Below are 24,854 nucleotides of genomic sequence, written 5' to 3' on the forward strand. Positions count from 1 at the left end.
AACATCAACAAAGAGAGTCAGCCAACGGTGCGATGCCTGGCATTAATGTCATGAATTTGCAGCTCAGGTATTATATATGAGTGTTATGGCATGTGTGCCACTCAGTGGTGTTTTTGTCGCACACCTATAGATCAATATCACATTAGTCGGACCCCACTGACCATACATATGGCAATATATATAGCATTAGCGGCACTGCTTTTTTCAACACATTATTCRTACACTAATCGACTTTTGTGTTCATTTTAGCGTAAATTTAAAACCAATAAATTTCAGTGCATTTGAATCTAAACATTCAATTTTTAAACACACGTTAACTAATGGTTAGAAGTATTCAAATAATTTGCAGAAWATATATATTGAAAATGCATTTATTTTTTGAGACAYTTTTTATATATTTTGTATTATTATTACTTTCATATTCTTAAATTAAAGTCATTTTTTCAGATGAGTCAGTGATGTGCGACAGTTGTCTAATGAATTTTTTAAWWAATATCATATGTTGTTTTWATTTTGATACCGAGATATTAAACTATAAAAAAATGTTKAAAAACATTAAATGCAAGAATATTATCTTTTATGATTGGAGTCAATGCCTGATCAAAATGTTTTAAATATAAATTTATAAATTATATATAAAGTTTATATTAAACCATAAGTTATAAGATTTGTTGATATAAGTAACTGAAAAGAGTGGGCTCATTATATACTAAATTTATATTATTGACTTACGAKATGTACTATTAATGTATTTTTTGTATATTTTTYACAAAAATATTTTACTACTTTATAAATATATCATATTCTAACATTAAWATAAATTTTAAAAAATGAATATATTTGTCATTAAGTTGAATAATGATTTCAAATTTAATATAATTTTTATTAAAYATATATCAATATATATATATATATATWTATWTATWTATACAATATTAATGCACATATACTTCACGGTTGTGTAAAAATTCTTCAATTGATATATAAATTAAAATATTTTTGCAAAACAACAACACAGAAGCTATAAAAATAGTTCATGAGTTACATTAACATCAGATAATATTTATATATCATATAAAGTAAAAATTATTTATTTTATGTTTTAAAATAATTATTTCTTTATTTTATATAATGTATAAAATGTTTAGTGTGCACTTAGCAACAAACATAATAATAATTTTTAAATAATTTTAAATATAATAATAAGTACAGTAATATTAACTTTATAAATAATTTGTTTTTATTTWWTTTATTTATTTTTATATATAATTTAAAGCGTAAAAATGTTTTGAAAACTATTAATATTTACCTGTATTTTAAACAGTGCTAAAATGTGTTTTTTTGGAAAGTTTACTAAACATTTAACCCCTTATTATGCAATCCAAGTCAATAAATTTGCAAAATAAAAGAAATACATTTATAAATATATAATTTTGCAAAATTTATTGACTTTATGATACCTGTCTCCTGTATAATAATGTTCAGGAATTTAGTATAATTTTGCCCTCAAGTGTCTGAAAAATTTGTTATATATTAAAATAAGCGATCAATTGATTTGTTCGACTTAACCCATAATAAGAAATATGTAAACTAAAAATATAATTTTAAATAGTTGACACAAAATTTTACTTTAAAAATATTGAATAATTTATTGAATCAATAAAGTAAAATTATATAATTAAAAACTTTGTGTAATTTAATTTTTATAGAATATAAGTAGTTTTATAAATTAGTACATTTGTTTTATTAAAAATATCATTAAAAACCAGCAATTAGAAAAATAATATAATTTTATAGACTTATAATTATTGTACATATGATTRACATTAGTGTATAGAAATAAATTTAAAATTATAATTTAATATAAAGAGTTTAAAAACATGTTTTTAGATATCTAAATCAATTTCCAATATATCTTTTTGTTGACCATTTAAATCATTAATGGCTTTCATTAGTGATGTGATATTTGGCTCAAATGTGTAATCATTGAGTTTGTGTTGAATTAAAGTCAATCTCTGTCTCAGTCTATCATTAGATCTTTTAATTTCTTCAAAAGACTGTTGACTTAAGTTTTCATTATAACCGCAGTCTTTGATCTTTTTTTCCTCTAATTTAATTCTTTCATAATATTCTTTAAATTTTTGGTCATAAAAATTTCGGGAATCATGCAATTCATTCACGTTTTTATTGGAATCTTTGCGRACAATATTTATGTAATCTTTAATAGTTTCGATCGATTGTTTCATTTCAGACACTTTGGTTAAAATCTCACCGTTTAGTAGTTGAATGTCGTAGTAATGGATCAATTGCATCAATTTGTTGATTATCACCAAACGAAATGATRTGTCGTCCAAATCAATATTAGTTATGACCAAAATATCGGTCGMTTTTATYAACAAATTAAGATATTTGTCTTTTTCTGACACCCAATGATCACAACATTGTTTAGTAGTTTCCAACAACTTCTTTGTTTTGCAATACATTAACTGATCTATAAAATCAACAATTTTGTATTTTTTGGTATTCATTTTATTAATTAAATACTCTAAAATCAATCATATATTAAAATATTAATGAAATAGCAAACACTTAAACCTATAATAAGTTTAACCTAATGTATGATAAAGTAATTACTTTAGTTTATAGTTATTTCCTAAAATATTTCTGTTAACTTAATAGTTACAAAAGTTGAACCATTTTTAGCCAAATAATGAGATCAACTTTTAATAAATCATTGGTTAAATTAGTACAGTATGTAATTCATCACTGAGTTGATTGCTTTTTAATAAATGAGTTAACGTTCATTAAAACCACATAAACATAATAGACATTAATTTAGAGATATTTTTTTAAGCAAATTATTGTCTCTCAAAATCTTATAATTAGCCAACAAAATTTAATTAGCTCTCTCTCTCTCTCTCTCTCTCTCTCTCTCTCTCTCTCTCTCTCTCTCTCTCTCTCATCTATCTATTTTTTATTATGTAAAAACTTAATTAATTTTTAAAAAATAAATTTTTATAATATATTGATTTCTGTGATAAAGCATGAGATTAATAGTTTTCTCATTGTTTATAAAACTAAATGATTTGATTTAAAAKATACACCTAAAGGTATAATCTATAAAATGTTTTTTACAAATCTCTTACATTTATTACTAATGATTTTGTTTTTGCATAAAATATTATAAAATTGTAATTAAATTTATTATTTTATAAAAATGTTATGAATAATAWTATATTATAATTATAATTCAATTTTCCAAATAYTTTATTTGTATAACTATTTATAGTTTAATTTGTTATATTAATATGATATTATTAGCAAATATACAGTTATATTTATAAATATAGTATGTATTTACTATCATTTTAATAAAACCACWAATAAAGTATACTATYTTTTAAAATTATATATATGAGTGAATGTCATATAAATATAATTATCGGTACACATTTTAGATTAAATATATTATCAATTTTTATTAGAAAATGATTAAAAATAATTATATATTAATAATGATAATATATAAATAAGCAATTAATGACATGTTTTTATAGTGCAATACATTATAAGTTTACAATAATTTACAAAATATTAAATAAAGTTTAGTAACAAAACACGAGAACAAACTTTTTTAAGGATATAGTTTTGCAATGAAGTCAATGGAGTCAATGGAGTCAATACATCAAATTAATTCAAAACTTGTATGAAGTGCCCAAACACCCCATGAGTTCATATATTTAACGCTAAGTTAAGTATCACTCATTCATGTACTCATATTTCAGATACAATTTTCATATTTTCAATAAACTTTAAATCTTTTTTTCTGTTTTTTTGAGTGAATACCAAAATAACAGTTGACTTGAGATAACAGTTAATGAATGGTATGGAAGAGGATCTGTAATAGGGTTTGATAGGCAACAGACATATGATAAGCATATCATACTTTAGTTTGCAAACTGTTTTAATCGKTTTTTTTAAATATAAAAGTTTTATCATTAGCTGTGATTTACACAAAAATACAACTTTTGTTAATTTTGATTATATATTGCATATAAAATATAATAGTACTGTAGTGAWAGTATAGTAAATGTATAATTTTAAAAATTATTACTAATAATTAAGTTAATTAGTGAATACTAGTGAATAATATAGTTAATTAGATAATTAAAATTACAATACTTTTACTAACATTATATTATGTATATTGGATTTAAAGTTGATATTATTGTTTAGAAATAATATTTTTGTACACTTTTTCGATAATTAAAATTATTATAATAGTTTTACTACTGTATTGATGGATCATTGTATGGTTTAACTGTTTGAATAACAATTTGATGTTTTATACTATAAGTCCAATGTTTCAATCACTATATAATTGACTAATTATGCAAATTATATAAGTCTAACAYTAAACGTATATTATTGTTATGCAATAAATATTTTGTCCATCAATTAGAACCAGTTATCTGTATATTGATTTGATAATCACTTAAATGATTATTTAAATTGATATTTGAAAACATTATAAATACATGTAATTAAATAGTAATTTAATTTCATATAAAATAAAACAATTTGTTTGTCATTACAAGTGAACTATGCTTAAGACGACAGCAATTATCGTAAGACTTGTGGATCAGTTGCCATCAAATACGAGATGTGTTTATCACTCATCAATAATCTGTGGCAAAGTGTTGACACAATATAACACAAAATGTGTTAACTATTACTCCTCTTATAAGTCGAGAGACAAATACAATAATAATGAAAGTTATGATAACAACAAGTTTTGCCACAAAAGTAATGCTATTTTGGCCACAATTGCATCGACAATGGGTTTCCTATGGATTAACTATAAGAATAAATATTCAGTCAATGCTAAAGAAATTAAAAATGAATCCAATGAAGAGTTTGCAGAATTTGGTCGCGAAATCAAAGGTTTGGAAAGTTATACAAAAGAAGAAGTGGCAAAACATAATGAAGTTTCCAAAAGAGTTTGGGTTTCATTCAGGAGTGGTGTCTATGATATCACTGAATTTGTTGGCCAACATCCGGGCGGCGATAAAATTTTGATGGCTTCGGGCGGGGCTTTGGAACCGTTTTGGACATTATTTGCGGTCCATAAGACACAAGAAGTGTTTACTATATTAGAAAAGTATAGAATCGGTAATTTGGATGCAAAAGACAGAACCGTTGATAAGGACACTGACGACCCCTACGCTAACGATCCTCAACGACATCCAGTGCTAACCGCAAGATCCGAAAAGCCATTCAATGCTGAACCACCTCAAGAACTACTCRTTGAAAATTTTTTAACTCCAAAGTAAAGTAATTTATAAAAACTATTAATATATTAATAATTCAGATAAATAGCAAAATTAATTAAACAAAATTTAGAGAAATATTTTTTGTCAGAAATCATTTACCAGTTCCTGAAATCGATGTCAATAACTATACGCTAGAGATTGAAGGTTTTGGTCTCAAAGACCCAAAGACATTGACTTTAGAAGATATTAAAACTAAATTTCCAAAATATTCTGTAATATCTACCATACAATGTGCTGGCAATAGACGCGATGAGATGAATAAAGTATTATAATTGTAATTATTTTTGAAATCATTAATTGATTTAAATTTTATCCATTTTCTGTACTAAAAACAGATTAAACAAGTGAAGGGTCTGTCCTGGGGTTCGGCCGCAATCAGTAACGCTAAGTGGAGTGGTGCCCGACTTGTCGATGTCCTCGAATATTGTGGTCTTGATTTTGGTGATCAAAATATAAAACACATTCAGTTTGAAGGACTCGACTTCGATGTCTCGTCTAATCCGTACGGCGCTAGTGTTGAAGCATTAAAAGTAATGAATATTTACAGGATATTCAATTAAATCTAAAATGTTTATTAAAAAATTTAACTGTTAGGCATTGAATCCAAATTATGACTTTTTGATCGCTTATGAGATGAATGGTGAAGATATACCACTGGATCACGGATACCCTTTAAGACTGATAGCACCGGGCATTGTAGGCGCACGTAATGTCAAATGGTTGGCACGTATTGTGTTGAGTAATGAAGAAAGTCATAGTCATTGGCAACGAAACGATTATAAGAGTTTCTCACCAAATGTCGACTGGCATAACGTGGACTTTACTAGCGCGCCATCGATTCAAGAGTTACCGGTGCAGTCAGCTATTTGTGAGCCTCGGGAGGGACAGACTATAGAAATTGATWGCAATCGGAATATTAGTTTAAGTGGGTATTCATGGAGTGGTGGCGGTAGGAAAGTGATACGTGTGGACGTGTCGGCTGATAATGGACTCAATTGGGTGACAGCGCAACTACAACAAGAAGAAAGTCCACTAAATCGAACCTATTCTTGGACTCTTTGGAAGGTTACTAATGAATGAGTTTCTAATAACCAACGGATTAATTGTTATTTTATGATATTAGGCTAAGATTCCGGTGCCTAATGAATGCAAATCTGGTGATAAGGTTGAGCTCATCTGTCGGGCGCACGACTCGTCATACAATACACAACCTGAAGATGTAAGACATCTCTGGAATTTGAGAGGAGTTTTAAACAACTCATGGCATAGAATTCATGTTTATATTAAATAAATCATCAAATATTAAACAATATTTAATATAAAAAATTAAAACAATTTACTAGTATTTTATTAATATATTTTCTGTTTTAGATAAATTTATAAATTGTTACTTTAAATCTTTGATTAATGAATATTATTGTATAAAATTATAAATTGTGTGTTTTTTAATCAAAACTATGAAATCAATAATTAAGAAGTGGATGCAATGTCTGCGAGTGTTGTTTCCACTTCTTCTTTAGAGAACAAAAGGTATCCCTTTTCCTTCGTAATGGTCGCCACTTCAACATTAGTTGAATTCAGTTTTTCTTCCATCACTTGTTTCAATATATTTAGCAATACTTTAAGCGCTTCCTTCATACTTATTGCCTATAAATTAATGAAAATATTTAAACTGAAACTACATTTAACTCATTTATAATCACATACCTTATGGTAACCTTCTTGAAGAGCTTGTTGTGCGCCCTCACAACCGGCACCGATAGCCTTAGCGTCGCACTGGACATAAGTTCCCGACGGATCCATATAATACAATTGAGGGCCTTTCTCATCGATACCGGCAAACAGTATGGCCACACCAAACGGCCGACTCATAGCATTTCCCTCATTGTCCGAATCACCGAACTGTATGGCCAAGTTTGACACGGTCTGAGTTACCGACTCGACGGACATCTTTTCGTTGTACAGAAGCCAATGGTTCTGTCAAATAAATATAAGTTAATTACATGTTATTAATGAATGTCGACTAACATACCTGTGCCTCAACACGTGCCCTATCAACCAATGTCCTACTATCAGCCATTAGACCACTGACCGCACATCCAATGTGTTTATCGATTTCAGATATCTTCTCAGTGGCCGCCACTTCCATCAGACTTGAAGTAACTCTCTTCTCGACGGCCAACACAAGGCCTTCACTCGACTGAATACCGATTGCTGTCGAATCCAACTGTCGATCAAAACAATACAAAATATAAATAATTAACAAATTGATGGCTATTTGTGGTCACTATTGCCGGTTAATTGACATACTTTGATGACTTCAATGTTGTTGTGTTCATCATTTGTATTGATTGACTCCAAACTATTGATCTGTGAGTTTTGGTCATAACTTTGTGTGGATTGTGTTGAATGTGAATCTTCATTATTTTCGTTGGTCTCGACATCCGAATAAAGATTGAGATCCAATTGAAAATGAATTTATGGATTTGTTTTCTCATTTTTTCAATCATTTCTATTAAACTCTGTTTACTAAACAAATGATTGAATTATTTTAATATATATTAGACATGAATTACTTAAATTAATCCATACATACATAACCTCATTATTAACTATCTTTTTAACTGAATTCTCGAAATTAATTATTGAAAAATAAGTATTTATTGATTCATTTCTTAATAATTCTTGTAATGTTTTTGAAGCGAAAGTCACTAAATTGGGTTTATATATCAAATGTGGTGTCAATTGATTACCCGAACATTCGACGGCCGAATCATTATCACATGTAATGACATCCGGTGTCTCACTTATCCTAGAAGTCATTAAACACAACAACCAATTGGCAAAAATTGCTAAACGACCACAAAATGTGGTTTTCAATTGGTTGTCACTATGGCTTTGTTGACCACTTTGACTGCTTTGACTGCTTTGCGATAACACTTCCAATAATGCAATCATTTGAGTGTTGAGATGTTGGCAGTCTTTTTGTAGGTCAATTAAATCACTATTAAAACAAACAACAGTTAATTGAAAGATATTTATATAAATTGATGGTTAAACTGATACCTTAATGTTTGGTCAGAAAGATATTTAAGATATTGGTCAATGAAATTAATTAGTGATAATATTTTTCTCAACATTTTTTTTTGTATTTAAAATACAACGTTTGATAACAATTGTCAGCATTTGATTTGTCCATCTTTTCAATGAATAGATAGTTTTGACCATCTCTTAAATCAAGTGATTTAATAAATGATTTTTTTAATACACTTTTATATAGATTAGTCTTTTTTGTTGAACGCCTATAGTTTTTATTTGATTTGGTGGTCATAGTTGAGTCAATTATATTTTTATACATATTATTAATATTTCAAATTTTTTAACATTATCTTTAAAAATGTTAATCATTTATTTAAACTATAATCAAGTAATTAGGGATAAAATAGACTATAAATTCAATACAATATATGATAACTTAAGTCATACACTATACATAAAACTAGAGTTCAAAACAATTTAAACAAAACTTTAAAACCTAAACCAAAAACTAATAATAATCTAAACTACAACTTAATAATAATTAATTTAATTTTTTTAGTGATAATCATATAATACTTTATATTAGATAATATTATATTAAAATTTAGTATAATTATTGAAATTATTTTTTTTAAATAATGTAATTTTAAAKCGGTTTGGTTCCGGTTACTAAAAAATTCCKGTTTAGATATTTAATACTAACACATGTGTTATAATAACTGATTATTTATATTATTATTTTAGTAAATAATTTATAACCCAAACMTCATGTCTTCATCACAAACCGAGTTCTGTCACATTTGCGGAACAATACTACCGCTGCCGTTGAGTATTGACATCAAAGATCAGATGACATGTTTGGTATGCAATCATACGGTTGATGTCAACCAATTCAATGGTATTACTTCAACCACAAGAATCACTTTCAATACAAGACATCTGATCCACAAATCGAGTCACACATCACAAGACAAGGCTGAGGGACCTGTCATTGAAAGGAAGTGTCAAAAGTGTGGTCACGAAAAACAAACGTTCGCTACATTACAGACCCGATCGGCAGACGAGGGACAGACAGTCTTCTATACATGTCTTAAGTGTGGCGCTCAAGAAAATGAAAACTCTTAACTAATTTTTTAACCATCGATGACATTCATATCATAATTGTTGTCCATATCTTATGATTAATGAAATAAAATAATTGTTTTATTGATTGATTTGAATTATATTTACATGTATTTGATTATCGTTTGACTTTGTGTTGTGTTTTGTTTGTGAGACACAAACTTATTAGTGGTTTGTGTCCACACATATGTCCCGTCGGTTAAAATGTTTATCATTTTAAATATGTTTTATTAATTTGATTACAATTTGAGTTCTAATTGTTTAGAATTTTGTTTGAAATAATTGTTAATTTTTGGTCTCATTTATTGTGATTATTGTTTGCCAATAGATGTCACACAACAGTGTTATAGTAATGAAAACAAATAATACGATTACATTGAAATCTAGCATTTAATACATACAATTGAATGGAAAACCTGAATGGAGATCATATGTATGAATTGACACATTTGTGACACACATTTCGTAATCACTTTTTTCTGGAATTCTATGGAAAAACTGTATTGAATTGAGTATACATTGAATGCATTGATTAGTATAATATTGATTGCAATTTGAGTGCAAAACAAACATTTTTAGCATTTAATGTGACATTAGTTTTGTTTATTGARTTTTTCCTCATTTGATTCACTCATTGATATTATTATTATTGCGGACAACAATTGAAACGATTGTCGCTTTTAGAGTCAAGAGTTGATAGAAAAGCTAAGACAGTGAAGACATTGAGTGATAATTGTTAATAAAAATGAGTGACGAGTCGCCCGACAACGATAATGCGGCCACCAGTGAACGTAACCAATCGGATACCGAGTCGACCGGCGGCGATGATATGCCACCGCTTGAAGACATTAATTATGATTATAAAGAGGGCGATAAAGGAAAGGATAAGAAGATTGTTATACCTGAAGACAAACCTAAAGTTAAACAACAAGACGACGGATGGCTCGATGTCTTAGACAATGGAGAGCTTAAGAAGTTTGTGTTGACTCCTGGAGAGGTCGGACAGCCCAGACCTGAAAGGGGATGTTTAGTGACAATWAAAATAACCACTAAATTGTTTGACACTCAACAAGTGGTTGATTCTGAGACTCATGAATCCATTAGTATCATTGTCGGTGATTCAGATTTTTTCCAAGGCTTAGACCTAATCATACCTTTAATGGATCAGAAAGAAGTGKCCCGAGTGCTCATTAAATCTCGKTTTGCTTACGGAAAGACAGGTATTGCAGATGTGGTTCCACCGGATTGTACTCTAGATTGTGAACTTCATTTATTGTCCGTTCAATGGATCGATGAAGAGTTTGTTTGGCCTATCGATGACCGCATTAAAATTGGTATGTCTTATATGACATGTTTAKTACAATTTTATCTTTTAATTAGTGATTATTTGTGTTTTAATAACATATTTATTGGTATTTTATGATATTTATTATAAAGGGAACCGAAAGAAGGAAAGAGGAAACTTCTGGTTCGCTCGACAAGACTTTTCCACTTCTATTCAGTGCTATAAAAGTGCACTTAAATTATTGGATGCAACTGATGATGAACTGGAATCAGTTGAAAGTAATCCAATGAAAGAACATTTTGATGAACAAGTAAAGAGACAGTTGTCTAATGATAACAATGAAGATCCMAAGGTTAAGGAGTTGATTGATCTCCGGTCGGTAACATATAACAACTTAGCTATGGCTCAGATGAAAATTGATGAYTTCAATGGTGCACTTAAATCAGTGGACGCCGTACTTGTCTTACAACCCAATAATGTAAAGGCTTTGTTCAGAAAGGGAAAGATATGGGCAGAAAAGGGAGAACTGAATCTCGCCATTGAAACACTTCAAAAGGCTCTTAAATTAGAACCTGAAAACAAAGCAATAGCTCAAGAACTAGCAAAATATGGATCCAAACGAAAGAAAGAGTTGGTCACTGAAAAACAATTGTACAAACGTATGCTTGAATTGGATAAGAAGTCACCAAACAAACCATCAAAAGGTAATACCAATAATTCTGATAAGAAATGGCTTAAATGGAGTCTTATCGGTGGTGTTGCCACTGCTTCGTTAGCAGTGGTCAGTGCTGTCACATATAAATTTATACAGTAATTGTATGTTTACACCGATAACTATATTTAAAAAATACTATTTAGTTTAAGCAATTTTGATTCAATGATATTGAATATTTTTAATGTGATAATATACCACATTTAGTAAAATCAAATAAATTTGTAAAATACTAATATATAAAGATTTATAAAAAATAATTAATGAGTCATATTAATTTTTGATTAATAATATTTTTTATTGTATTTTTATAACATTTGCATTATTGTTATATTTTTTATTTATACATGCATTTACTGTATAAATGGTTATTTTTTAAATAAATAAAACATTTTTAAATGACATGTAATATTTTTGTGTAAATGAAAATATATTGCAGTTTTAATAATTAGCGGAAAGAGGAAATGTGGAAAAGATTTTTGTGTGGATCTCATCAATAAATATGTGCCAAATGTAATGGTCTTACGTATTGCTGAACCAATTAAACAACATTTTGCTAAATGTCATGGACTTGACTTAAATCAATTGCTGAGTGCCTCTAAATATAAAGAGTCTTATAGAGAAAAAATGGTTAAATGGTCAGAGGATTTRCGTCAAAATGATCCAAACTGTTTCCTCAAGTTAGCCATTGACWTGAAAAATGCTATGTCTTTCTCCCGATGGATACTCTCAGATGCGCGAAGACTATGCGATATTCAGTATTTCAAGGAATCGTTGCAATATAAACATACAAAGTATGAGTTGTCTATTAAAAGTAGAGTTAACTATCAAATCGTTACTCAATATATATTAATTGTGATTAACTATTATTTAATTATATAAATACAGAATTCTTACACTAAGAGTCTGTGCCTCTAATGAAACGAGAGCTAAGAGGGGATGGATTTATACGACAGGAATTGATGACAAAGAGACTGAATGTGGACTCGATTTGTACACCGATTGGCACCATATTATCAACAATAATAGCGATGATATCAATCATCTTATGAAACAATTGCAACCTATCATAAACTTTCTACAATAAATCAATAAATATTTTAATTACCGTAATATAAAGTATTTTATAGAAAAAGTATTAWAATTATAGATAAACTTAATTTGTATTTTTTATCGATTTTATATTTTCATATTTTATTTAGTTTATAAAAATATATGTTAAATTAAAGAATCTCAATAAAATCTGTTATTAAAACTTAACATCAATTTATTGTGTGATAAAAATGAAAATATTTCTGTAAAAGTATTGTAATTTCAATTATTATGTTTACAATTACAATGCATACAATTAAAGACAACTTTTAATATAATAATTAATACAAAATTAAATTTTAAGAAATACAGTATAAATATTATAAACTCATACATTACTGATGTGTCTAAAATGATAAATGTATGGGAAATCTCAGTTGAAATTATTTTTTAMYGTTTAATTTATTTTACTAACTAATAATTTAAAATTGAATTACTGTATAGATTTAAAATAATAGTAATTAAGAATAATTATTTTAAATTAACTTAATTTAGTAGTAGTAGTAGTAGTAGTAGTAGTAGTAGTAGTAGTAGTAGTAGTAGTAGTAGTAGTAGTAGTAGTAGTAGTAGTAGTAGTAGTAGTAGTAGTAGTAGTAGTAGTAGTAGTAGTAGTAGTAGTAGTAGTAGTAGTAGTAGTAGTAGTAGTAGTAGTAGTAGTAGTAGTAGTAGTAGTAGTAGTAGTTAGCCTGTATTATAGACTATAATTTATAATAATAATAATTTATAATTTATAATGTATTATTAATACTGTAGTAAATAGATTTTTTTTGTAAAACTTTTGAGTTAAAACTTTATACTTATTAATTATAATTAGTGTCTTGATTTTCAACTAAAAAAATTATTTTGTCGGTTTAACGCTTATAACTGGGACTTAGTATGTCCACCGAAGTTGACCAGTGGACGCTATTCCCGAAATTTTATTATAACTATAAATAACTATTTGTTATGTTAGCAACTATAAAAACTTATAAATAACTATTTCAGTTATTTTGAAAAATATAAGCATTAAATTGTAAAATATTGCTCAAATATATGTAAAAACAAAAAGTAATAGTTATATAAATTATATAAAATGTGTAAACTGTTATCAACTCATATTATTTTTTTAACAATAGAAATAATTAGTTTATTTATATAAATCATTTTTGTAAATATGCTGAAAACAAGTGAATTATATATTAGTTGAAATATTTATAAGAAAATAAATAACTGTCAATAACTATTTGGCTTTTTTGGAAATTATATACAACTATTTAATACAGTTTAAATAACTATTTTAACAACTATTTGACGTTTTTTAGCAACTATCATAACAACTATTTAATAGAGTATAAAAAATTATTAATCAATACACTAATTATAATTAACATAATATTTATTATATTTAAAATTTGTCATACTTAATAATACTGCAATATATAGTATTTTAGTTACATAAAAATATTACATGTCCATTTAAATAATGTTTTATTTTTTCAACTAACCATTTATACCATTTGTACAATAAAATATAAAATAATGCAATTCAATAGATCTACAGTAAAAATAMAAATAAATAAATTGAATGACTCCTAAGTTTTTTAAATTAATATTTTGAATAAAATTTTTTCATACAATGTTATCATACAAATTGTATGATACAATATATAGTAATATTAAAATATTGACTTTTAAATACTTAAGATAATTTTTTTTATTACGAATATTTATCAATATAACCTATATTATATTATATTAATACATGTACAGTAGTAGAYACACACACACACACACACACACACACACACACACACACACACACACACACACACACACACACACACACACACACACACACACACACACACACACACACACACACACACATACATACACACACACACACACACACACACACACACACACACACACACACACACACATAAACACACACACRCATAACACACACACACACACACACACACACACACACGTGATTTATTAGTGTCAATGTTTTGCTATTTATTTAGTATTAAGTAATAGTGAAATAGTGTAATAGTTATGTAAACAAATGTAATACAATTGAATGCATAGGAAATKACTATAAATTGATTTCATTAATACATTATAATGTGATTCAAGTGATTGACTGACACAACCATAATGTCATACAATCCGTGCGATAATATCATACTTATTACCGATTCATATAAGGTTTGCTTTACTGTCCAATTGATCCCAACTGATGACAACCTATTTGACTATAATTAGATCACTCATTGGAAACAATACCCACCGAAGACAACAAAACTTTATTCATATTTTGAGAGCAGAGGCGGAAAATTTGATAACACGGTCTTCTTTGGTCTCCAATACATATTAAAGAGATATCTGTGCGGCCAAGTGGTGACCGGCGAGAAAATAACTGAAGCAAAGCACTTCTGTCGCAAACATTTTCAGAAGGAAAGCCTTTTTAATGAGAAGGGATGGCAACATATTGTTGATCGACACAATGGTTATCTACCTCTCAGGATAAGAGCAGTACCGGAGGGATCTGTTATTCCCACACATAATGTGTTGTTTACTGTGGAAAACACTGATCCAGATGTGCCGTGGATTACCAATTGGTATATCATATCTTTTTATTTATCTAAGATATTATTAATTTTTAAGAAATATTGATAGGTTTGAGACTTTATTGCTCCAGTGTTGGTACCCAATGACTGTGGCCACCCTTTCCCGCGAACAAAAAGTGATTATTTCGCAATATATGTACGAAACGGCCGATTCATTAGACAAAGTGGTCTTTCAATTACATGATTTTGGATATCGAGGTGTTTCATCGGTTGAAGTAATTTTTAAGTCTAAATATATTTTCATAAGTTATTTATAAAATGATTTATAAATTATTATTCATATGAAAGCAAGCAGCCATTGGCGGTGCCGCCCATTTGGTCAACTTTAAAGGAACCGATACATTAGCCGGCATTCAAATGATTGACAAATATTATAGTGAAGAAATGGCAGGATTTTCAGGTAGACTATGATTAATGAAATATCATAATAATAATATATTTATATATACGGTACTATATATTGTTATTATCAAATAATTATGAAATATTWAAGTACCGGCCACTGAACACTCAACAATGACCACTTGGGCCGCGTTTGCAAATCCCGATGCGTTATTAGATGGAGAACTAAAAGCATGTGAACATATGCTGAAGGAATTTCCTGATGGAATCATATCAGTTGTTTCGGACAGTTATGATATCTACGAGTGCTGTGAAAAGATATGGGGTGACAAACTTAAAGATATGGTCATTGAAAGAGGAAATACAAGTGGAAATGTATTGGTTATACGTCCCGATTCAGGAAATCCTGTTGAAGTATTGCCTAAAATATTGGATATTTTATATAAAGCATTTAAAAATGACTGCCATATAAATAGTAAACAATTCAAAGTTTTGCCAAATTATTTACGTATAATACAAGGGGATGCAATTAATATTGATTCATTGAAGACTATACTCGATAAGATCAAAGARTGCCGATTCAGTATTGAAAACTTAGTTTTCGGAAGCGGCGGTTCACTCCTTATGCGTGTCCACAGAGACACCAATAGATGTGCCTTCAAGTGTTCGTATGCAGAGATTGATGGCCGACCAATCAATGTATATAAAGATCCTAAAACAGATCCAAACAAAACATCCAAAAAGGGTATATTGAGTTTGGAATTTAATGAGAAGAATCAGAAATTTATCACTCATGAGGAACAACAAGACCCAAACAAGAAAATTGCAATCAATGATCTATTAGAAACAGTTTTTCAAAATGGAAAACTTATCAAAGAATATACATTTCAAGAGATCAGAGAGAGAGCTAAAGTCGAAATCAATGGACACAGGATTTGATGATTCATTTTTGTTTAAAATTATAATTATTGTTTTGTGGGCCAAATCAAGTATTTTTTGTTAATTTTAATTCTTGTTAATAATACAATTGAATCTCGTATTGAGAGATCAAATGTAATTATTGAAAATTGAATCAGTATTTTAAATATTATTTTCTATATAAAAGTAGTAAAATTCTTTGAAATTATTTTTAGAGTAAACTTATCATAAATTATATAAAACTCTGAGATACGAAAAATCAAGTTTTTAATGTTATACAGCAATAATAAAATATGAAAATTATTGTTATTTTAATAATAAACATAAAACATTGTCATCAGTTAAGAAGTGGATGCAATGTCTGCGAGTGCTGTTTCCACTTCTTCTTTAGAGAACAAAAGGTATCCCTTTTCCTTCGTAATGGTCGCCACTTCAACATTAGTTGAATTCAGTTTTTCTTCCATCACTTGTTTCAATATATTTAGCAATACTTTAAGCGCTTCCTTCATACTTATTGCCTATAAATTAATGAAAATATTTAAACTGACACTACATTTAACTCATTTATAATCACATACTTTATGGTAACCTTCTTGAAGAGCTTGTTGTGCGCCCTCACAACCGGCACCGATAGCCTTAGCGTCGCACTGGACATAAGTTCCCGACGGATCCATATAATACAATTGAGGGCCTTTCTCATCGATGCCGGCAAACAGTATGGCCACACCAAACGGCCGACTCATAGCATTTCCCTCATTGTCCGAATCACCGAACTGTATGGCCAAGTTTGACACGGCCTGAGTTACCGACTCGACGGACATCTTCTCGTTGTACAGAAACCAATGGTTCTGTCAAATAAATATAAGTTAATTATATGTTATTAATGAATGTCGACTAACATACCTGTGCCTCAACACGTGCCCTATCAACCAATGTCCTACTATCAGCCATAAGACCACTGACCGCACATCCAATGTGTGTATCGATTTCAGATATCTTCTCAGTGGCCGCCACTTCCATCAGACTTGAAGTAACTCTCTTCTCGACGGCCAACACAAGGCCTTCACTCGACTGAATACCGATTGCCGTCGAACCCAACTATCGATCAAAACAATACAAAATATAAACAATTAACAAATTGATGGCTATTTGTGGTCACTATTGCCGGTTAATTGACATACTTTGATGGCTTCGATGGCGTATTCAACCTGAAAGAGTCGTCCCTCGGGTGAGAAGGTATTGACACCTCTGTCGTACTCCGATCGGGTCAAAAACATTGTGGTCAGACAACAAAGTGGTTACCGATTATGTGGACAATTCAAGTGTAGTCACAAATAAATACAAAATCAAAACTACTTTTTAATTGTATGTGTTTTGTGTTGTTTTGTGTTGTTTTGTGTTGTTTTGTGTTGAGTCACGTTTGATATACTAATTTCAAACCAAAGTGTTCACACATTACGTTACATTTGTGTCAATAAATTAAATCTATAATACATTACAATATGTTTTTTATTTTCAATTTTATTAATAGTTTATTAATTWTTATAAATTGTTTTATTACTATATTTAACATTTACTTATTTATTAATAAATATAAATATTATAAATATTACCCAAAATAAATCAATAGATTTATATAAACTTGTCAAAATAGTACCTAGGTCATAGGTGTCAATCTTATATCATAGAAATTGTTACAATAATTCTAAAAATTATTCAAAATTCAATTGAATATTTRGYTATTTTTTGTTTAAATATTTATTATTATAGATAATATTACTTTTAAAAAACCAATATATTAATATATAKTATAAATTATAATTAACTTATATTATTAATATATTGAATATTTTAATATATAYTAAATGTTTGGTTCAATATTTAGAAATTATTGGTGTTTAATACATATACACAATATGTAAAATAATTTTCCTATTGGTTAATGTGTTAGTGTGTGTAACCATAGCTCAAGTAGTTTTACAGAATCGTTACATAACATACATACAGAATACAAGTTGTATAATACAGTACAGTATGTAATATTTAATACAATATTAAAGTCACAGTACTTGTACTATACTGTATGTATTGTGTGCTGTACTTCGCTAATGACTAAAAATATCATTTATACATTTTTGGACCATTTTATCCAATAGACTAATATGCAGTTTACACTAGATTTTTATACTAATGTTTGCATATTAAAAAGTGCCAAATAATTGATGATTATAGCGACCCAAGTGTTRGTTATTTGATGTTTAGCCATACAWTTGGTATGTATTGTATTGTATTGTATTGTATTGTATTGTATTGTATTAATGGCAATATATTAGTCAAATATAGTGATTGGTTTCATTCAATAATTAATAATCAAATAATGGTTTCGGAGTTTATTTTATCAAAACTATTATTCATTTCACATTAAATATCAATTCAATTATAATTTTTAATTCATTGATCTTATAATTACCTGAAATATATTTTGTCTCCGAAAGACTATATACTTAAAATTGACGACAAAATTAAATAAATAAATAAACGAGAGGTGAGGTCTTGTCATATATTTATCATTTTTTTTAATTTTTAAATAAAWTTATTTATTGTATTTAGTTTTTAATTTTTAAATCAATGTTATAACATGGACAATTTTTGCAACCTCTAATTAATRCAATATTATAAATRTAATTGATATGATAAATGAACCTTGATAATGAACAATGAAAATTTGATATAATTATTACCTTGATAATTATTATATTTCATTGCCATATGAATTTTATTAAATTATTTGCAATTAATCAAATTGTTTATTTGATGTAAAATTTATAGTCATAATTTATATAAACTAGGATATTTTTTTTAAATAATCTTAACAATGATATTGTAATAAATGTTTATAATTAAAACAAATACTCRAAGATTATATAGTATGTTGTCATGTATTTTAATAGTTTGTATTAAATATCGACAAATTATATTAATATGTTTTTAATTTAGCAAACAGACTATATATACAATATTATATAATAACATATACCGGTATAATTTAGTATTCATATAAATAATATATAATTAGTTTATAGTTGCATATCGTGTATAATTGACTGAATCTATTTTGTTATTAATATTTAGATAATTTACTGAATATATTGTATATACTGTACAATAAAAATATAAATTTGATGACATTATAGCACATACTTTCGCAAATATTTATATAATAAGTCATTTTAATTATTAAATATACATAGCATTAGTAATTGCTATAATTGTCATATTATGAGTACATGTTTTCAATTTTGAAGCCTTCAATCAAATTGTTGTATYAATTAATACATTGAATACATTTGTAAATTTTAAATTATGACATGTTTTCTAAAATTAAATTTGCTTTTAATATACAATACAAAAGAAATATGTARAGACAACTAAATATACTACATTTGATACTAAAACATATCCTATATTAAAATATTTTTAATATTACCGTAAATTWWAAAAATTATTAATAGATTTACAATATTAAGTGTTTTGGCAATAATTGTTAAATATAATGGATTTGACTCAATATAACACACGTGTGGTTCAAGAGCCACGAGGGATGATCCGAATCATTACATTGGTTTGTATTTTAAATTATATACAATTAAWTAAATGTATTAATAAATATATTAATATAATTATATAACTTTTGATTGCTTACAGATCTTTGCGATCTTGGCTTTTGCCACGACATCGGGCTTCGACACCATCACCTCATTTACCATGACGTGCACTAATATGACTGGAGAAGCTGTGAAACCATATTTTAAGGATAAAATTAATTTTCCGGTTGAATATCCATTTAAATTTGATGGCAGACAGATCAAGGCCTGGAAGAGTTGTGCYAACAATGTAACTGAAGGCCGACAAACACAGGACTATCCGATGGATTTTTCGAGTAGCGCTCAGTTCTTTGTGGCGACCGGTGTGTTGGGCTTTCTTTACTCAACCGGATGTCTTGTTCTTTATATATTTGGTGGTCAGCATTACGAGAGTAATCCATTGTTAGCAGTGTTAGACTTAGCGGGAACCGGTATTTTAACGTTATTTTGGTTGGCGGGTGCCTGCGCTCATGCGGCCGGTGTTAGCGATATCCGTTACTATACAGATCCCGATTATCTAATGWCTCACTTAGAGTTTTGTAAGTCTCCCAACTCGGATGAGATCGACAACTCCTACAGAGGCGCCTGYATTAAAAACAAACCGGGAAAATGGACTTCACTTAATATATCACTCGTAAAACTTGATATTATTTGTTTAATTAACTCSAATTTCTTTTAATGTATTGATTTTCCAATAGATTTTTGGTTTTGCAAATATATTTTTATGGGCGGCCAGTATGTGGTTTGTCTAYAAAGAGACTCAATTTCATCGAAAACAAATCCCCGGCCAAATGGGTCCACCCGATGGTCAACAGCCAGGTTTTGGTCAATTCGGCGACCAAATGAGTGGCCAACAAATGCCATCACAAACACAATTTCCACAACAGAGACAGTTTGCCGACGGGTATTAGGCATTGAAATAGTAATACATTATTGGCATAAATTGATGTTTAAAGCCTTTTTTATGTCATTAGAGTTTCGGTGAAATTATATTTTMATTGTTTTTTATTTACAAAATGTATTATTTTTATATTTATTATCGGTAATTGTAGTATCACTTTGTTTGTTACTTATACSCACTAATATTTATTATTTATATTTATTTTTATAATTACCGTTAATTAATTTATACAGTAATATTTTTTAAGTTATTTACAATATAATTGTTATACATATTAATAGTACAGTATCTTATATTGAAATACAGTATTATGATATATTATAGGTATAAAATATATATCTTTACTGATTGTTATCTGTACTTAAATATTGCTGAAAATCACTGCCGTTAACCTTTCAATAGTATCATATGTCAAATGACTCGTTAACCACTAAATCCAATATATAGTTACCGTAAGTAATGTTTTTGAATCTCACTTACCCTAAGATCTTTGTATCCAACAATATATRACATAGTTTTTAAAATAGAGTATAACTATCATTGGTGTTATGTTTTAAATCCCAAAGTATACGATATATAGGATTTATAAATAAATAGACAATAAATTTTAAAATATTGAATGTTTATGCATAAAAATTCATTTCAAAAAATAATAATAAATGAGTTAATAAGTGTAACTTTAGTATTATGTAGTTATTTGTATAAATTATATATCAAAAATACAATTTGCAATTAATACAAATAATTTAATAAATTTTTGTTGTCCTTAATAATTTTTTTACTATATATGTATTTATTAGGGCCATAATTATCTTGTAGATTTAATTTTTTWWAAATTTTATCAAGATCTACATTTTTGAACATATTTAAAGTTTATTTATCTAATCAAACATAGATAATAAATGTTGAATTTTACTTAAATAATTATTTAGTATTAATGTAGATTTCTTTCTATTAAACTGATTAAAATTAGATGTTTAATTTTTAATATAATTAATAAAAAATTATTGTACAGTAGTCTWAATAATTTAGTAAGAAATTTGATTTATTCAAAGGTTRTATAATTTGTATGATTTTTGGCAAATATCATCAGTTTTATTCACTTATCAAATGAAACGCATTTATTTGTAAATAACTTATATTATCAAAAAAAGTTTGATAGAGATTGTGATAAATTACAATCTCTGGTGAATATGTTGTGTATTACGATATGTGCTGTGAAAATCACTAAATATAAATACATTATTGACTCAAAACGACATATACTATAGACTAGATTAATATATAAATATATAATTATTTAAATGAAACTAATTGAAAAAAAAATAATTATTATTGACTTAAAGAGCAGGTGATCCATATTGAATGATATCTACTCTAAAAAACTTCAGTAATATCTAAATAGCTTTAATTGTATAAAAGTGTAAATTATGTTAATTTTTGTTAATAATAATATCAATATAWTAATAATATATAATTAATAAATAAATTGTATTTAATAAGAATAATAAATAAAAATATGAAAATTTTCTCAAGTTRTTTGATTGTTTTTATATCAACTATAATATTATCTATGAATTTATTAAAATGTGATTTATTAAGTGACTTAAAGACAACTGTAACCGAAGGAAATGCCGATGATTTGTGGGACTGGATGTTTGGTGGACCTGAAAATGAGTATTTAATTTATTGAATAGTTTATCAATTTTATTCAAATTTAATACAATTTTTWAATCTAAAATGATCAAGCTCAAATTCACCCAAACAACATGTCAAAGATGAACTTCAATATCATTACGGATTTAACTATGATTTTGATGTCAACGCTCAACAAGAAATAGATTTTCATATATTTAAGTTAGTTTTTCATATATTTATTATATATATATTTTTAATACAGACTCATCTGATAAACATTTATTTTTGAAGTTTACATGATTTTGATAAAAACAAGCTCTTAGATGGTCTGGAGATACTATCAATGATGACCAGACACGATGACAGTCATCACATGCATACAAATACACACACTTTTGATGAAAACACAGGTTTTATATTAAWAGATATTTTATTAGTTATTAAAAAAGTTTTTTTTGCATAAAATTTTAGCAATAATTGACAAAATTTTAGGAACTGAAGATATAAATAATGACGGATTCCTCGATTATAATGAATTTAAAAGCGCTAAAACAAAGCATAACATTAAGTCTRTCAAYGTTTAATGTTTAGTAATTTAAAATTTAAGAWTAGATAAGTATAATCAAAAATTGTTTTATCAAAAACATAATGATAATAATAATAATAATAATAAAAATGATTTTATTTTATTTAGAAAATTACAGATATTATTAGATTTATATKTTAGCATTTTTTCCAATAATCAAATATTTATTCATTTTTTGAATTATTTCGTTGTTTTTCATAACATCGCTATAAACAAAATAATAATAATAATAAWTGTTACATTTATTATCACTAATCAACAATTTATATACAATAATATATTTCCAAAAATACAATACCTTGATTATATGAAAGCTATTTCTCATTTGAATGGCTCGACCTTTATACCAGAYATGCATTTCCTGGTAAATAAAGTAATAATATGCATATACTATACATWTACTTTAGTATTTAATATTATATTATAGAGAAAATTCAATTTATTATTTGATATAAAATATATTTATCTAAAAATATTTTCTGAATTGATAAAATTTAAAAATAKCTAAATTTTGTTATAAATTACGGAAACATATTTTAAGATTGAAATATWAAAATATTTTTACATTACATATTTGTTATTACTACCTTATATATAAAAGTATTGGGAAATTAAGATAAAAGTGCTTAAAAATAAAATTTGTATAAAATGTTGATATATAAAGTAATAATACCCCGATATCTTGATCTGAAATCATATCTCGGACACAATCTTTTCCRTCTTTCCATTGAATATCATCGCAGAGATCAGATACCTTTTGACTGCATTCTTGCCAAATATTGACACCAATTTCCTATATGTAATGATCATAAAACAGATAAAATTGTTTGTTATATTATGAGTTSAATACTAAAAATTAATGATACAGTTTAACGATCATTACAGGCATTAATTGATTGATTCTTGGATTAATACATTCGCTTTTAATTCGTGTCCACTGTTCAGATGTAATACCTTCTCCTTTACAAAGCCATAGACGCACACTATCTGAATGTCTGTCAATTACTTTTGATATACCAGTGTTTAAATTACTGTTATTATTATTATTATTATTATCATTGTATGTGTTTTGACAATTAAATGATGARMACAGACACAGAATGACACACAAAATTGTTGTCAAATACAGATTTTGTAACATATTTTTTGATAATATACAGTATATTCTTAAAAAWAGATTATRAAAATCGTGATTTAGTTTTTGAAAAATATAAGAATAAAATAGAAAATTCAATTTTAAGGTTAATATTTATATCTTTTTTTTTGTTTACTTTACTATTTTTAAATTAAAATATTTATTGTTATAATATATTCRTTTTTTTATTATTTTACAATATTTTTGTGTGAAAGCATTTTTCACTCTATTATTGGATATGAATATCTATTCAATGGTTAATGCATTTTAACAATAGATAAAATATAATAACATTTGTACTATTTTAGTATAATATTTGATTTGTTAAATAAGATTTGAATAAATTTTATATTTATTTAAATTTTTATTTTATTTAATAAAATAAAATGCTTTTATTATAAAAATTGTATAAATGATAGTATATTTATATTGTATTTCTATATAACAAATACCTGTATTTCAAAAACCATTATATAATTTTCAAAATTTATG

The 24,854-nt window shown here is 27.0% G+C and overlaps 8 protein-coding genes and 1 long non-coding RNA gene across 10 annotated transcripts; 6 read left to right on the forward strand and 3 right to left on the reverse strand.

The window, feature by feature from the left end:
• Positions 1 to 4,589: 4,589 nt before the first annotated feature.
• LOC128961756 (sulfite oxidase-like) lies at positions 4,590 to 6,624 on the forward strand. The gene is made up of 5 exons (XM_054308020.1): positions 4,590 to 5,329; positions 5,404 to 5,596; positions 5,669 to 5,863; positions 5,928 to 6,398; positions 6,457 to 6,624. The coding sequence occupies exons 1-5, from the start codon at positions 4,605 to 4,607 to the stop codon at positions 6,622 to 6,624; spliced, it is 1,752 nt and encodes a 583-aa protein (XP_054163995.1). The 5' UTR covers positions 4,590 to 4,604.
• A 179-nt stretch (positions 6,625 to 6,803) lies between these two features.
• LOC128961257 (proteasome subunit alpha type-5-like) lies at positions 6,804 to 9,142 on the reverse strand. The gene is made up of 6 exons (XM_054307474.1): positions 9,138 to 9,142; positions 7,930 to 8,337; positions 7,644 to 7,812; positions 7,366 to 7,560; positions 7,041 to 7,310; positions 6,804 to 6,980 (listed from the first exon to the last, which is right to left on the reverse strand). The coding sequence occupies exons 1-6, from the start codon at positions 9,140 to 9,142 to the stop codon at positions 6,804 to 6,806; spliced, it is 1,224 nt and encodes a 407-aa protein (XP_054163449.1).
• LOC128961757 (DNA-directed RNA polymerase I subunit RPA12-like) lies at positions 9,017 to 9,529 on the forward strand. The gene has a single exon (XM_054308021.1). It carries the CDS (start codon positions 9,141 to 9,143, stop codon positions 9,495 to 9,497), a length of 357 nt encoding a protein of 118 aa, XP_054163996.1. The 5' UTR covers positions 9,017 to 9,140; the 3' UTR covers positions 9,498 to 9,529.
• A 455-nt stretch (positions 9,530 to 9,984) lies between these two features.
• On the forward strand, positions 9,985 to 12,578 carry LOC128961258 (peptidyl-prolyl cis-trans isomerase FKBP8-like). Its single transcript, XM_054307475.1, has 4 exons — positions 9,985 to 10,828; positions 10,932 to 11,483; positions 11,931 to 12,285; positions 12,380 to 12,578. The coding sequence occupies exons 1-4, from the start codon at positions 10,240 to 10,242 to the stop codon at positions 12,576 to 12,578; spliced, it is 1,695 nt and encodes a 564-aa protein (XP_054163450.1). The 5' UTR covers positions 9,985 to 10,239.
• A 2,021-nt stretch (positions 12,579 to 14,599) lies between these two features.
• Positions 14,600 to 16,516, forward strand: LOC128961042 (nicotinamide phosphoribosyltransferase-like). The gene is made up of 5 exons (XM_054307246.1): positions 14,600 to 14,776; positions 14,834 to 15,189; positions 15,248 to 15,413; positions 15,487 to 15,598; positions 15,692 to 16,516. Exons 1-5 carry the CDS (start codon positions 14,726 to 14,728, stop codon positions 16,477 to 16,479), a joined length of 1,473 nt encoding a protein of 490 aa, XP_054163221.1. The 5' UTR covers positions 14,600 to 14,725; the 3' UTR covers positions 16,480 to 16,516.
• A 211-nt stretch (positions 16,517 to 16,727) lies between these two features.
• On the reverse strand, positions 16,728 to 17,906 carry LOC128961928 (proteasome subunit alpha type-5-like). The gene is made up of 4 exons (XM_054308254.1): positions 17,640 to 17,906; positions 17,362 to 17,556; positions 17,037 to 17,306; positions 16,728 to 16,976 (listed from the first exon to the last, which is right to left on the reverse strand). Exons 1-4 carry the CDS (start codon positions 17,733 to 17,735, stop codon positions 16,800 to 16,802), a joined length of 738 nt encoding a protein of 245 aa, XP_054164229.1. The 5' UTR covers positions 17,736 to 17,906; the 3' UTR covers positions 16,728 to 16,799.
• Positions 17,907 to 18,768: 862 nt separating this feature from the next.
• On the forward strand, positions 18,769 to 21,193 carry LOC128961013 (synaptophysin-like). 2 transcript variants are annotated; one of them, XM_054307211.1, is made up of 4 exons: positions 18,769 to 19,003; positions 19,971 to 20,080; positions 20,164 to 20,736; positions 20,801 to 21,193. In XM_054307211.1, exons 2-4 carry the CDS (start codon positions 20,012 to 20,014, stop codon positions 21,011 to 21,013), a joined length of 855 nt encoding a protein of 284 aa, XP_054163186.1. In that variant the 5' UTR covers positions 18,769 to 19,003; positions 19,971 to 20,011; the 3' UTR covers positions 21,014 to 21,193. The 2 variants fall into 2 exon arrangements, with proteins under 2 accessions (XP_054163186.1, XP_054163187.1); XM_054307212.1 differs by having other exon boundaries at positions 19,986 to 20,080.
• Positions 21,194 to 22,576: 1,383 nt separating this feature from the next.
• Positions 22,577 to 23,287, forward strand: LOC128961259 (uncharacterized). The gene is made up of 4 exons (XM_054307476.1): positions 22,577 to 22,680; positions 22,753 to 22,860; positions 22,933 to 23,051; positions 23,113 to 23,287. Exons 1-4 carry the CDS (start codon positions 22,577 to 22,579, stop codon positions 23,223 to 23,225), a joined length of 444 nt encoding a protein of 147 aa, XP_054163451.1. The 3' UTR covers positions 23,226 to 23,287.
• A 244-nt stretch (positions 23,288 to 23,531) lies between these two features.
• Positions 23,532 to 24,218, reverse strand: LOC128961463 (uncharacterized). Its single transcript, XR_008484612.1, has 3 exons — positions 24,111 to 24,218; positions 23,901 to 24,020; positions 23,532 to 23,588 (listed from the first exon to the last, which is right to left on the reverse strand). It is a non-coding gene; the product is annotated as an uncharacterized LOC128961463 (long non-coding RNA).
• Positions 24,219 to 24,854: the final 636 nt, after the last annotated feature.

The sequence above is a fragment of the Oppia nitens genome, unplaced genomic scaffold (assembly GCF_028296485.1).
Source record: "Oppia nitens isolate AA-2021 unplaced genomic scaffold, nextdenovo-longstitch-racon4-pilon3 scaffold5_pilon_pilon_pilon, whole genome shotgun sequence".
NCBI classification, from domain to species: domain Eukaryota; kingdom Metazoa; phylum Arthropoda; class Arachnida; order Sarcoptiformes; family Oppiidae; genus Oppia; species Oppia nitens.

What these genes read in the sequence shown, in the direction of transcription:
- LOC128961757 (XM_054308021.1), top strand. Translation starts at nt 9,141, where the DNA reads ATGTCTTCATCACAAACCGAGTTCTGTCACATTTGCGGAACAATACTA.
- LOC128961928 (XM_054308254.1), bottom strand. Translation starts at nt 17,735, where the DNA reads ATGTTTTTGACCCGATCGGAGTACGACAGAGGTGTCAATACCTTCTCA. An exon ending in ACGCCATCGAAGCCATCAAA is followed by an intron (nt 17,557 to 17,639) that starts GTATGTCAATTA and finishes TTTGATCGATAG; the next exon opens with TTGGGTTCGACGGCAATCGG. An exon ending in GGGCACGTGTTGAGGCACAG is followed by an intron (nt 17,307 to 17,361) that starts GTATGTTAGTCG and finishes TTTATTTGACAG; the next exon opens with AACCATTGGTTTCTGTACAA.